The sequence below is a fragment of the Pelmatolapia mariae genome, linkage group LG6 (assembly GCF_036321145.2).
Source record: "Pelmatolapia mariae isolate MD_Pm_ZW linkage group LG6, Pm_UMD_F_2, whole genome shotgun sequence".
Taxonomy (NCBI): domain Eukaryota; kingdom Metazoa; phylum Chordata; class Actinopteri; order Cichliformes; family Cichlidae; genus Pelmatolapia; species Pelmatolapia mariae.
In genome coordinates, this window is record NC_086232.1 from 39,950,633 (window position 1) to 39,962,204 (window position 11,572).

The 11,572-nt window shown below is 43.5% G+C and overlaps 1 protein-coding gene across 1 annotated transcript in view; it reads left to right on the top strand.

Annotated features, from left to right (window-relative positions):
- The window catches only part of maml3 (mastermind-like transcriptional coactivator 3), a 130,758-nt gene extending 120,112 nt beyond the window's left edge, over positions 1–10,646 (top strand). The window contains exons 4-6 of the mRNA XM_063476904.1: positions 1,016–1,267; positions 4,035–4,113; positions 5,535–10,646. Of these exons, the coding sequence (XP_063332974.1) occupies positions 1,016–1,267; positions 4,035–4,113; positions 5,535–6,607 (1,404 nt within the window). The 3' untranslated portion in view covers positions 6,608–10,646. The remainder of the gene's footprint in view (positions 1–1,015; positions 1,268–4,034; positions 4,114–5,534) is intronic.
- The last annotated feature ends 926 nt before the right edge of the window (positions 10,647–11,572 follow it).

The window sequence follows — 11,572 nt, forward strand, 5'->3', positions numbered from 1 at the left end:
TATCTGATCTTATTGTGTGGCATTCACTTGTGATAAAGAGCGATAACAATGACTCAGTGGAGAGGAGATTTTCAGAGTCTGAAATGGTTTTGTTATATGCCGAGAAGCTAATGCGGCTCCTTTTTGTTTGGTTTTACGCCTTTAACCGAGCATACATGATTAAAAATGGCTTCAGTGGAATATTTAAACATCTTGGAAAATACATATACTTTGCTTTCTTGCAAAGAGAGTGTTAGCGCTGAGAGTTTTGACCTGTATGGTTTACAATTACACCTTCGCGTGTATTCTTTTGACTCACTTGGCATTGCTAAAGAGAAATTCTTAACAGAAAAACTGTAAGAGTTTGTTTACCATGTGGCTAAATGCTACCTAGCTATACAGCATGTAGTGATTCACTGGTGACCTTGTGGAAGTTCTTTCTTTGCCTTCCCGTCATCGAGTTTCGTGTAATTTATCCTGATATACTGACAGACAAATAGACAACATACATACAAGCTGGTTAGGAATAATATTATTGCAGCTGTAGTTTTATAGAGCATTATAGATGCCAGTTGGCTGATTTTTTTAGCTTTTCACACAGAAGGTGGAGCTACAGCCTACTCTTTCCTGTCTTTTTTTCTATAGACTGTATATAAAAAGTTGCCATAGCTTCTGGATATGAGAAGGTTTATGATGCAGAACCATCATCAACCTGCATTCTTTCTAATGGCCAGCAGGGGTCAAGTCCTCTGACTAACCACTTTACTCTGTGACCTCATTAAATTCTTTGTATTTTGTTAATTGTTGTCATTATTAAACTCAAGAAGGGTGACAGAGAAGGGCTTGCTTTAGGGAGGAGCCAACTGATGACATCATAGTGGCTACCTCTCTTATATATCTCTTATATACAACCCATGCTTTATCCTAGGCTAAGCCAGCTGGCTGCTAGCGTCATATTTAAATGACAGCTGTGCAAGTGCGCTGTGATGTCTTATTAGCTGATAGCCCACCTGACCCGCTGCCTTCTTCTTTCTAGGAGCAAGGTGTGGTGGGGATGTCACGACCACCTGGTGCCATACCACCTCCTCACCCCGCTGGCGGTGTTGCCTCTGGGGTGGGCCCCAACCAGGGATCAGGTCCGCCTCCAGTCTACCGGCAGGACGTGATGAAGCAGATGATGGTGATGGAGCAGGAGAAGAGGGCGCAGATGCACATGATGGAGCAGCAGAAACAGCAGCTCTTAAGAGAGCAGAGACAACAGCAGCAGCAGCAACTCTTGGCTGAACAGGTGAGTTTATGTTCATGTCATTCAGTGGGGTGATGATTAAACAGGAAGGAAGGCCTCTGTGACTCATCTGTCACCCATTAAATTATAATTTGTGCGTGTGCGTGTGTGTGTTTGCCTTGTTTGTTCATACATCCATGTAGATTTGTCAGCATCTTCAGCTCAAACAAGAGCAGCAAATCCTCTCTTCTTCCTCACTGTTGTCTGGTTGCATGTATAATTACCCTCAACCAGCCCCCTCTTCACTACTTCCTTTTCATCTCTTCAGTGTGTGTCTGTGTGTGTGTAGACGTGTTTTTGTCACATGCCGCCTGCTGTGATAATATGGTGTTTTCTTTTTATTTCTCTCTCTGTGAGGGAATCAAGTGTTAAAAGAGTTCTGAACTCTGAAGTCACCACCCACTACGAAGGGTTTTAATTGGATCTGCAAAAACATACACAGACACGCAAATATAGGTGCCCAAAAGGAACGCCATCCTGCTGGGATTTAGTGTATGTTGTTAACTGAGTATAAAATGAGCAACCTGTCCATGCATACATTCAGGACCTGCTTTAAAATGTGCAGACTGCTTATTAATGACCAGACCTTTCAGGTTTCTCTTTATACCTGCAGAACAAACTGTGGCTACATCATTACACTAATCAGTTATGATGCTGTTAATGCAAACGAGCATCACACAGGTTATGTACACAAATCTAATCCCGTCAGCACACATCTTCCTCTCTTCTTCTATACCAAAACATCTGTTTTAGTACAGTTATACCCAACATCTGCCTAAACTCAACAGTAAAAACATCTGCCTAAATTCAATTACACTAACATCTGTCTTAACTCAGCTGTATCAGCATCTGTCTTAACTCGACCAACATCTGTCTCAGCTCAGCTGTATCAGCATCTGTCAGAACCTGTCTTGACTCAGCTGTGCCAACATCTGCCTGAACTGGCTGTACCAACATCTATTTTAACTCCACTGTATCAGGTGGCCAACATATAACAAACTCTAGCAACATCTGTCTTAACTTCATTATACCAGCATCTGTGTTAATGCAATTATATCATCCATCTTAACTCAATTGTACCAACATCTGTCTCAACTCAGCTGTAACAACATCTGTCTTAATGCAATTATACCATCTATCTTAACTCAGTTATACCAACATCTGTCCAAACTCAACTGTTCTGATATCTTCTTCTGCTGTCGCCAATGCTGTTTACCCAACACATCTTCCCAAAGCACCAAATCACAAAAGCAGTTGCCTTAAGAGGCTTTATATTGTAAGGTAGAGGCCCTACAATAATGGGGCGAAAACCCCAACAATCAAAGGACCTTTGAGCAAGTACTTGGCGACAGTGGGAAGGAAAAACTTTCTTTTAACAGGAAGAAACGTAGGATCAGGGAGGGGCAGCCTCTCTCAGGTAGAGGCGGCCTCTCCTGAGCCTGGGTGACTTTGTTTAGGATGAGGGGAGGAAGAGAAGACAAAGACACGCTGTGGAAGAGAACCAGAGATTAATATTAACTAATGATGAAATGCAGAGTAGGGCTGCAGCTTAAAAAGATTATTTTGGTAGTTGACTAATCTGCCAGTTTTCTTTGAATAGTCGATTCGTCAATGATTATTTGACTCTTATCTCCGCTTCCTGTGGGCAAACTTCCTGTTCTAGGCTCCAGTGACTCACCTGCTTAAGTCTGCCCACCTGTGATTAGCACCCCGTTGTCTCGTCCCACAGCAAATGAAAATAATGACCTAGGAAACACATGAATTTGAAAATAATCAAATGTATTTTTAACATTACATTAAAAATGAAATAAATACAAATATTAGGTAAAACAAGTTAAAATGCTAGTATTTAAACAAAAAAATAACGTGCAAATAGGAAACAAAAAATGGCTTCTGTCCATGAGTTTAAATAAAGCTTCAAATTAAATCAGAAAGATTTTATGCCCCGATATTGCAGTATAACAGAGAGTGGGTTCAGGGTCACCTGATCCAGACCTAACTATATGTTTTATCAAAGCCTAATCTTGAAAGTACAGAGGGTGTCTGTCTCAAATCCAAACTGGGAGCTGGTTCCACAGAGAGGGGGCCTGAAAGCTGAAGGCTCTGCCTCCCTTTCTGCTTTTAAATGCTCGAGGAATGCTGCAGTCTCAGAGCAAAGTGCCTTGTTAGGGGGATACAGTAATATGAACTCTTTAAGATAAGATGGAGCCTGATTATTCGAGACATTGTATGTGAGGTCTCCGCTGTTCCCAGCATCTATATAACTTCATCAAACTTTAACTGTATCAGTATTGTGGAATATCTGTGCCTGATCTTGACAGTATGAACAACTGTCTCAAGTCTCACTGCCTCACTGTACCGGAACCCTTATTGTACCTGGACTTAACTAACATCTACTGTAACAAGCATCTGTCTGTTCTCAGCTACATCTATCTCTACCTTAAAATCTCCTTCATCAAACATTTGTGTACCTACATCTTTATATTATTTACTTTTGGCTGTTATTGGCTCTTTAAGGGCAGGCATGGGTCCAGCTCAGGTGGCCATTAGAGGAAGTGCAGCATTTAGCACTTTACCACATTGGCTTCAATCCGGCTATAGAGGAGCAAAAGAAAGGTTCTTCTGCTAAACTATTCTTACTGTCAACTGTGATTCTGTTCTTCTGTGTATCTCACGCCCTAATGATACAAAATTCATGAAATAGGTATGAGCAGCTGTAACACGCTTTCAGCATACATGCTTAACAACTTCCATCTGTCTGTGTCTGCAGCTCCAGCAGCAGCAACATCTCCCCAGACAAATCGGCCAGGGCCAGAGGAATCCATATCCCCAAGTCAATCAGTACCAAGGTGAGACACATGAGCACGTGCGTTCATTTCACCTGTGCAGCAATGCACACACGACATGCGCCTGCGCAAGAATGGCAGCACCCCACAAGATTTTCTCACACATTATTCTTTATTGGAAAACTTGGAAAATGGATTTAGCACCCAGATGGTTGGTTGTGTGTGTGTGTGTGTGTGTGTGTGTGTGGAGGGGGGGGGATTGGTTACAATTACACACGCATGTTTTGTCAGCAACAAGTATGGTATACATGGTGGCGCTCCAAGACATTTAGGGACATAACAGATTTTGCAGTTCATTCGGTGCCACGTTCACAGACAGATATGTATGCAAACAACAGCACTGACCAAACATCACCCTGAAACCAAGCCTCGTCCTTTCTGTCTGTCTCTGTCAGATACATCAGTTGGCGCTCAGATGCTCTCCAGCCTCTCTCTCTCTCCTCCTCTCTCCGGGAAAAAAATACAAAATAAAAAAATAAAAAATTCTGCTCTGCCTGTTACCACGGCAACTTGTCTGTCCTGGATCCCCCAGAGTTCCGGTGAAGTCGGAGAGATGGATGAGAGCAGGGGAAGTGGGAGAGAATGGGAGGAGGAGTGAGAGCGGGGTGGCTGGCAAGTAGAGGAAAAGGTAGATGGTTCGGTGGGTAGAAGGAGAGGTTGAACGGAGAGATGAGATGATGGAGAGACAAAGAAAAGAAAGGAGGAAGCGAGAGAGAGAGGAGGAGAATGAGGAAGAGAGTCAGGCTGAAAAACCATTTATAGCCATCAGTGTCTGCAAATGAAAGAGATAATATGGAGAGGAAGAGGAAGCTCCGGTGTGAAACTCTGGCCTACAGATATACACATCAGCTGTCCTGCAGTGTATCTGTGATTGTGCTCATATCACCTACAAATCTCACACTCGATATATTTGTGATCTGTGAAGTATATAGAGGGTTACCTGCAACTCTACTCACTTCCTACTTACTGGAGTGAGTGATCCTCTTCATTCTCGCTCCTCTGTTACATTTTCAGCCTGAGCTGTGAGGTGGGGGATTAGTGGAATGATGTCAGAAGTGGGTTTATTATAGGATTTAAAGCCATTTCCACGCTAGCAGACCTCCTCAGCTCAGCTGCTTCTGAGCATCTAATAGCAAAAAGTAGAGGAGTGAGATGTTGGTGCTTCAGTGTGTTTAGTTTTATTTTGGTGGGGTAGGATTTGGGCCAAATTGGATGGGAAGCATTCGTTTCCAGAGTATAGGGGCTGTCGTGCAACATAAATCTTTGCCTCAGCAATGACTTATTAGAGCCGTCTTATGGCCTTTGGTTCATTTAAGTGGCTCTACTGTGTAAGCTCTCAGATTTTCCCCTACAACTATTTCCTCATCTGTTAACTACCTAACTAACTAACTGACTAACTAACTCCTCTTATTTTCCACTCCTAGGTACCCCTCAGGCTCTCCAGAACATTCGGGCTACCCGCCTCCTGCAGCAGCCGCAACCTCAGCAGCAGATGGTCCAGATGAGTTCTGTTCAGGCCCAGGGTGGTTCTGTAGGACCCCAAACTGACATGGGACTACCCTACAGTAACCAGGGATCCAACCAGGGTTCCCTGTATGGGCTCAACCCCTCCATGAGCCAAATGATCCACCAGCAGCAGCACCAGAGCCAAAGCGTCCAAGCCTCCATGGGTCTTCCGCCACAGCACAACCCCACCGGAGGGCCACCCCGGCAGGCAGGTGCGGGTCCTGGAGTCGGAGGTATGCCTGGAGGACCCGGAGGTGGTGGAGCTGGAGGTTATGGAGGGCAAGGGATGTTAATGAACTCCATGACCCAACAACCTCTTAAAGGACCTCCTAATGCCAAAGCTCAAACACAGAGACTGCAGAGCATGCTGGGAGGAGGCGGTGGGGGAATGGCAGCAAGTGGCTGGCCGCAGCAGCAAGGACAGAGTCTGCAGGCCATGGGGGGTGGAGTTGGAAGGACTACAGGAGGAGGGGGAGGAGATATGGTGGGGTTCAGCTCTGCCCAGGGTTATGGGATGCAGCCGGGTCAACCCCCACGCATGGCTAAACAACACTTTCAGGGCCCGGGACAAGGGATGGGCCAGGGGATGGACCCCAGGTTGGGCAACCCAGCTGCGGGTATGGCTGGCCCAATGATGGGCCCTCACATGGGTGGTCAACCAAGGACCAACCAACCCCGCCCTATGGTTATGAACCAGGGAATGAACCAGGGGGTGATGGGCCAGGGAATAACTGGGATGGGGGGTTTCGTGCCAGGCCCTGGGGGGCCAGGATTAGGGGCAAGTGGAGGTGGAGGAGGTGGATCTTACGGACCAGGGGCAGTCGGGGTTGGAGGTCAGCCGCAGGGCTACCAGAGGACAGCCAATCAGGACATGTCATCCTATGGATACGGGGGCGGGCCCTCAGGCGGAGGAGCCTTCGGATTGGGCGACGGCTCGGGGGCAGAGCTGGACTCAAGTGACGGTTGGATGGAGGAGTTTTTCTCGAGCTAATAGCCAACGGGGAAAGTTGTTACTGGATGAAATAAAAACGTTTAAAGTTGGACAAATTTTAAAACCTGAGAAAGTAAAACAAAAACGACAACATGACGTGGACTGGCATGTTTTTGTTTTGTAAAACATGAGCAAGATTATAAATGAGTTCCTGTGTTACGTTTTGTGCGTATGTATGTGTGTGTGTGTGTGATGGAGAGAGCTATCATTTTGTCTTGTGCATATTAATGAAAAACCAATATAGAGATTAAGAAGTGTGTTTCCTAATTTTCCCTTTTTTCTCTATGGAATAAATTTTCTTCAGTGTTTGAAAGCGAGGCCCATTCACACAGCAGCGCTTTGAGCCCGAGCTTCAGCAGGGGCTGATTGGAAACTGTAGACTGATGAAGGGGAAGCAAGACTTGTTCTCAAGACAGCAATTTATTTGTGTTTGTGTGTTTGTGCCACCCTGATCAGTGCTTCAGATCTCTCAACTACGCGAGGAGCTGAAGGGAGTAGAAAGCACTCTCAACGCTCCCATTCCTCCTCTTAGATTTGAGCCCCCCCCTCGTACAGACACACAAACACACACACACTCACAAATCTGATTCCCTCACGCTCCTTCACTCTGTTCCTTTCACTTGGTTTCCCTCTCATCCTCCATTCCTCTCTCCTCCCGTCTTTCCCACCCTCTCTCCAGAGACTCGTTCCTCGCTCTCAACGCTCCTTTCTCTGTTTAAACTGTGCACATCACAACAGAACAAATGATGCTCCTCTATTGTGCCACGCAGGCTCGCTCTGCCCTCTAGTGCTTTTGCTAGGCAACCGACATGAGTGGCATTTTTATTTTATTTTTTTAAAGGGGGGTTGTGGTTCATTTCCTGTGTTGTGTCGCTGTGGTTGCACATGTAGACAAAGACAAAGGCAGTAAAAAGCTGAGAAAAGGAGGAGAGAATAGGCAGCTAAAGCAAGCACACGTAGACAACAACAAACAGACAAACAAGCGTCAGCCCGGGAGGATGTGCAGATGTGTGAGAGGCAGCAAACAGAACTAATATTAGGCTACACATTAAACCTTCTGTCTGCGTGACACAAACCACATTGCATGCATCAGGCAGACAGAAACGATCGCTGGGCACTGAATGTATTCAAGCACCACAAGTGACTTCTTCTTCTTAAAGAGACGAGAAAAAAGCTCATTGAAAAGCCCGCCCGCAGTGTTTTATTTTGTCGCTGTGTTTTTCTTTTACAGTGAATCTGGTAGTTTGTCAATTACACACGGAAAAGAAAGTTTAAATTAGTTTTTGCTGAGTTTTGTTTCTTAGTTCGTCATCTTTTGAAAATCTGTTTGGTAAAAAATCTGTGGCTCAGCTTGTCGTCACTCACCGTAGCCCTGCTTTACATCGTGGCTTCTCTCAGCTGTAAAACGCCCTCGTTTCAAACTATAACTGTGCTATACTGTAACACTACTGTGAAGAAATACAAGTCGGGCCCTTCTGGCGCTTTACAAGGAAAATGAACCACTGCTAAGCCTTGAGTTTGTTTTAAAGAGAGAGAGAAGCTTCAGATAGCCTTTAAGGGACAGCTCACCCCAAAGATAAAATTCTCCTACTTTTCATCAGGTGTGCAGTTTTATTTGTCCTTCGTCCGGTCAGCTGCAGAGATTTCAACCTTCACTTAAGTGTAATGGAAATAAATTGCATTGCAGAAATCATGATCTGGTTACTCAGAAAACATCCACAAATCTTGTGCTTTACCAAACTACAGCCACCAACAACGTCAATGTGCAGAAGTAAGAGTGTAACTACCAATGATGAGAAGCTTGTACAATAGTAGTGATGGAGTTGAGTGTCAGTGCTAACTACACACTTCTATTGGCTGTAATTCAGTATAAAGAAAGAAAATCTGTTGGTTTTGAAGTCCTAATGTTGGCTTGTGGCCACTACTCTGAAGGTTTTTCTGACCCAAATATGACTCTATTTGTATGAGACAGTGGACTGCTAAGCTATGAGCTCACACTTGCATGCTTGGTTAGGAAACCGCATCATTAAACTGTACAGGTGCACTGCACAGCCACAGGTACCTGCTAGTTAGTGCCAACTAACAGATTTAACATGCGAGCATTTTACTCATCAAAACTGAAGCATGGGTTGCTCCAAAAGACACCGAATGGTGAGAGGTCCAGTTCAGTGACCCCAATTGGCATTTCTGAGGCTTATCAGACAGCCATCATCTGTTGCTATCAAAGTTACCATGGGATGGGTGTAACATATAACAAAACTATACCCATTGCACAGGTGATATAAAGGGGTAAGTTATCTCTAGAGATCAATGCCATATTTGTTTTGCACCAGGGTGTAAACATGTTTAATTCTGCTGTAAAACTGGGCATTTTAACATGGGAGTCTGTGGGGACTGAATCATATTTGAAGGCAGCCTCAAGTGGCCACTAGAGGAACTGCAACTTTAATTATTATTATTTTTATTATTTATTATTTTACACACGATTTATGTGATGTTTGGAGTAACCGTTTCATGCTTCGTAGAATAAAAATATTTGCAAAAAGTGCTGTTTCATAGAGATGAATAAAGAAAACTGGAGGCTGAAGGAAAAACATATAAAATGAAGGCTGGGGTGATCAGTCCCTTTTAAGTGTAACAGCAGTTAGTATCGAGATAATCAGTGCTTCCACTGAAGTTAGTGTCTCCCTTCCCTCTCGACTTCCTCTGCCCTGATGTGTGCATAATGAATATGTGTCAAAAAGGTTTTATTACTGTACTTGTTGGTAACATCTTACATCGCTAACGCTTTAAAAGATGAATGAAAGCGTGTCTGCATTACTTTGTATTTAGCTCATCAGAGTGAAAGTTTGGAGGACGATGCTGTAATCAACAAAACCAAAAAAGCCTTCTTCTCTGTAAACTAACTCCTTGTCATCATCTGTTCTCATGGTTGTTGGTGTTGTATAATCCAACCCTTTAAATACGAACTTTAACCACCACGCCCGTCGTCCTGTAAGCGCCGCTGCTTTTGGCAGCACCCGCGAATGAATTTCTGTACTTTTTGGGGGGTTTCTGTCACCTTTGGGGAGTCCTCCATCTCACTGTATGGAGACTGAATGTCAAGGATGGGCGGATATGTAGGGGTTTTATAGCATTCCCGAGTTTTACCAGGGGGAGCACGGTCACAAATTTAAAACCCTCTCGGTCGTTGAGCCTGCCTCGTGTAGGAAAAGCAGCGGAGCGCCCAAACCTGCGGGGGCTCCGATGCTCATGCTTCCAAAAGTTTGATGCTAGTCCAGGCAGGCTCATAAATCACATGTTAGAGGCAGTTTGTGGGAAAACACCTGAGGTTTACGAGTCCAACGCGGAGGCAGGAAGGTATAGAAACATGTGTGGGTCAGTGTTAAGGTCACAGCCAAAGTGAGGCGGCGTGACCTGGTTTGAAATCCCTTCAGGAAGAGAAAGGAAGCTTCCTCCAAATATCATTATGTACCGGGACCAAGTCTGTAGACAACATTTTAACGAAAACTGTTGTTATTGATGTTCTTTGTTTTATTTTATTTTTTTTTACTGGTGCTGACATATATGTGATTATGAGAAAAAAAAGTATATAAAAGATAATGGCTATTTGTAAATATGTTTTTACAGGTTTAAATACATCAGATAATACAGTCTCTACTCTGTAAAGAATTTACTGTTTGTTGGAAAATAGAGAAGTATTTTTATTTTGAAGTTTTTTGGTTTCACTTTTAACCCATCTGAGCTATGCCATTGCACTTCAGACAATGTCTTACTACTAATTTGTATTGTAAACCTCCTCTCTTTTTTGGAATTTTTTTCAGTTGTTTTTTCTAGTTTGAGATTTGACTCGGTTCTTAAGCAGTGCTTATTTCTTTTTATCCTGTACAGAATTCTGAAAATGTTAACAAAAGATAATTACAAGAGACTTTTTTTGTTTGTTTTTTCAAAAAGATAAAATAAAGAGAGACTATTCTCGCTGATCATATTACATGAAAGCTTCTGTTTACACTGGGTTCATTTACATCATTTACACAGCAGCTGTCAACACATGAAACGTCCACTCACTGGACACTGTTAGGTACACCTGGTTAGTACTGGGTTGGACCCACTTTTTTACCTTAGTTCTTAATTGCATTGATTTAACAAGGTGCTGGACAACTTCCTCTGAGGTTTTTGTCCATATTGACATGATGGCGTCTGCAAGCACATCCGTGAGGTTTCTGAACATCAGCGGGTCGCCTTGACCGTGTTAATATTAGTGTTAACGAGCAGTTGAACAGGTGGCTGGTGAGTGTTTATAACCATTTACTTGGAATTCACTCAGTATTGCTCCAATCACGTCCAGACTGACCCATTAGGCTAAATTAACTGAACATAAAGGCTCAACTAAACTTTGGTGAGCAACTTTTAGAATCACGTTATCTGAATACAGCTTCACTCTCAGACAGAGATACATACCATCTCTACTTTTAAGGTTAGTCTTCAAACTAGTAGCCTAACCATGATGGCATGATAAAGTAACCCTGAACCATCCTTTATTTATGCTGCTTTAGCCTCAGGCTCCTGTGAGATTTACCATCATGCATTTATATGCCAGTATTTCTTTGCCATAATTTTGTCTACTCTCCCTATAGTTGGTGTATGGTTACACTCATATACTCATCTTCTCTGTTGTCTCCTCTCTCTCACCTCCAAAGCAGTGGGAGCTGATTGGAGAACAAGCCTGGTTCTGCTGAGGTCTCTTCCTGTTAAAAAGGAGTTCTTCATTCCCACCTTTTGCCATGACTCACTCATAGGGAACTTTCTGATCATTGGGATTCTCTTTGTAGCATTGTATGGCAAGTTTATATTGTAAGCTTTACCTTGCAATATAAAACGCTTGCATCTATAACATGTGTTATAGATGCAAAATAATACATGTTCATGCTTTAAAAGACGATAGGCGGTGGTTGGATCCGCTGC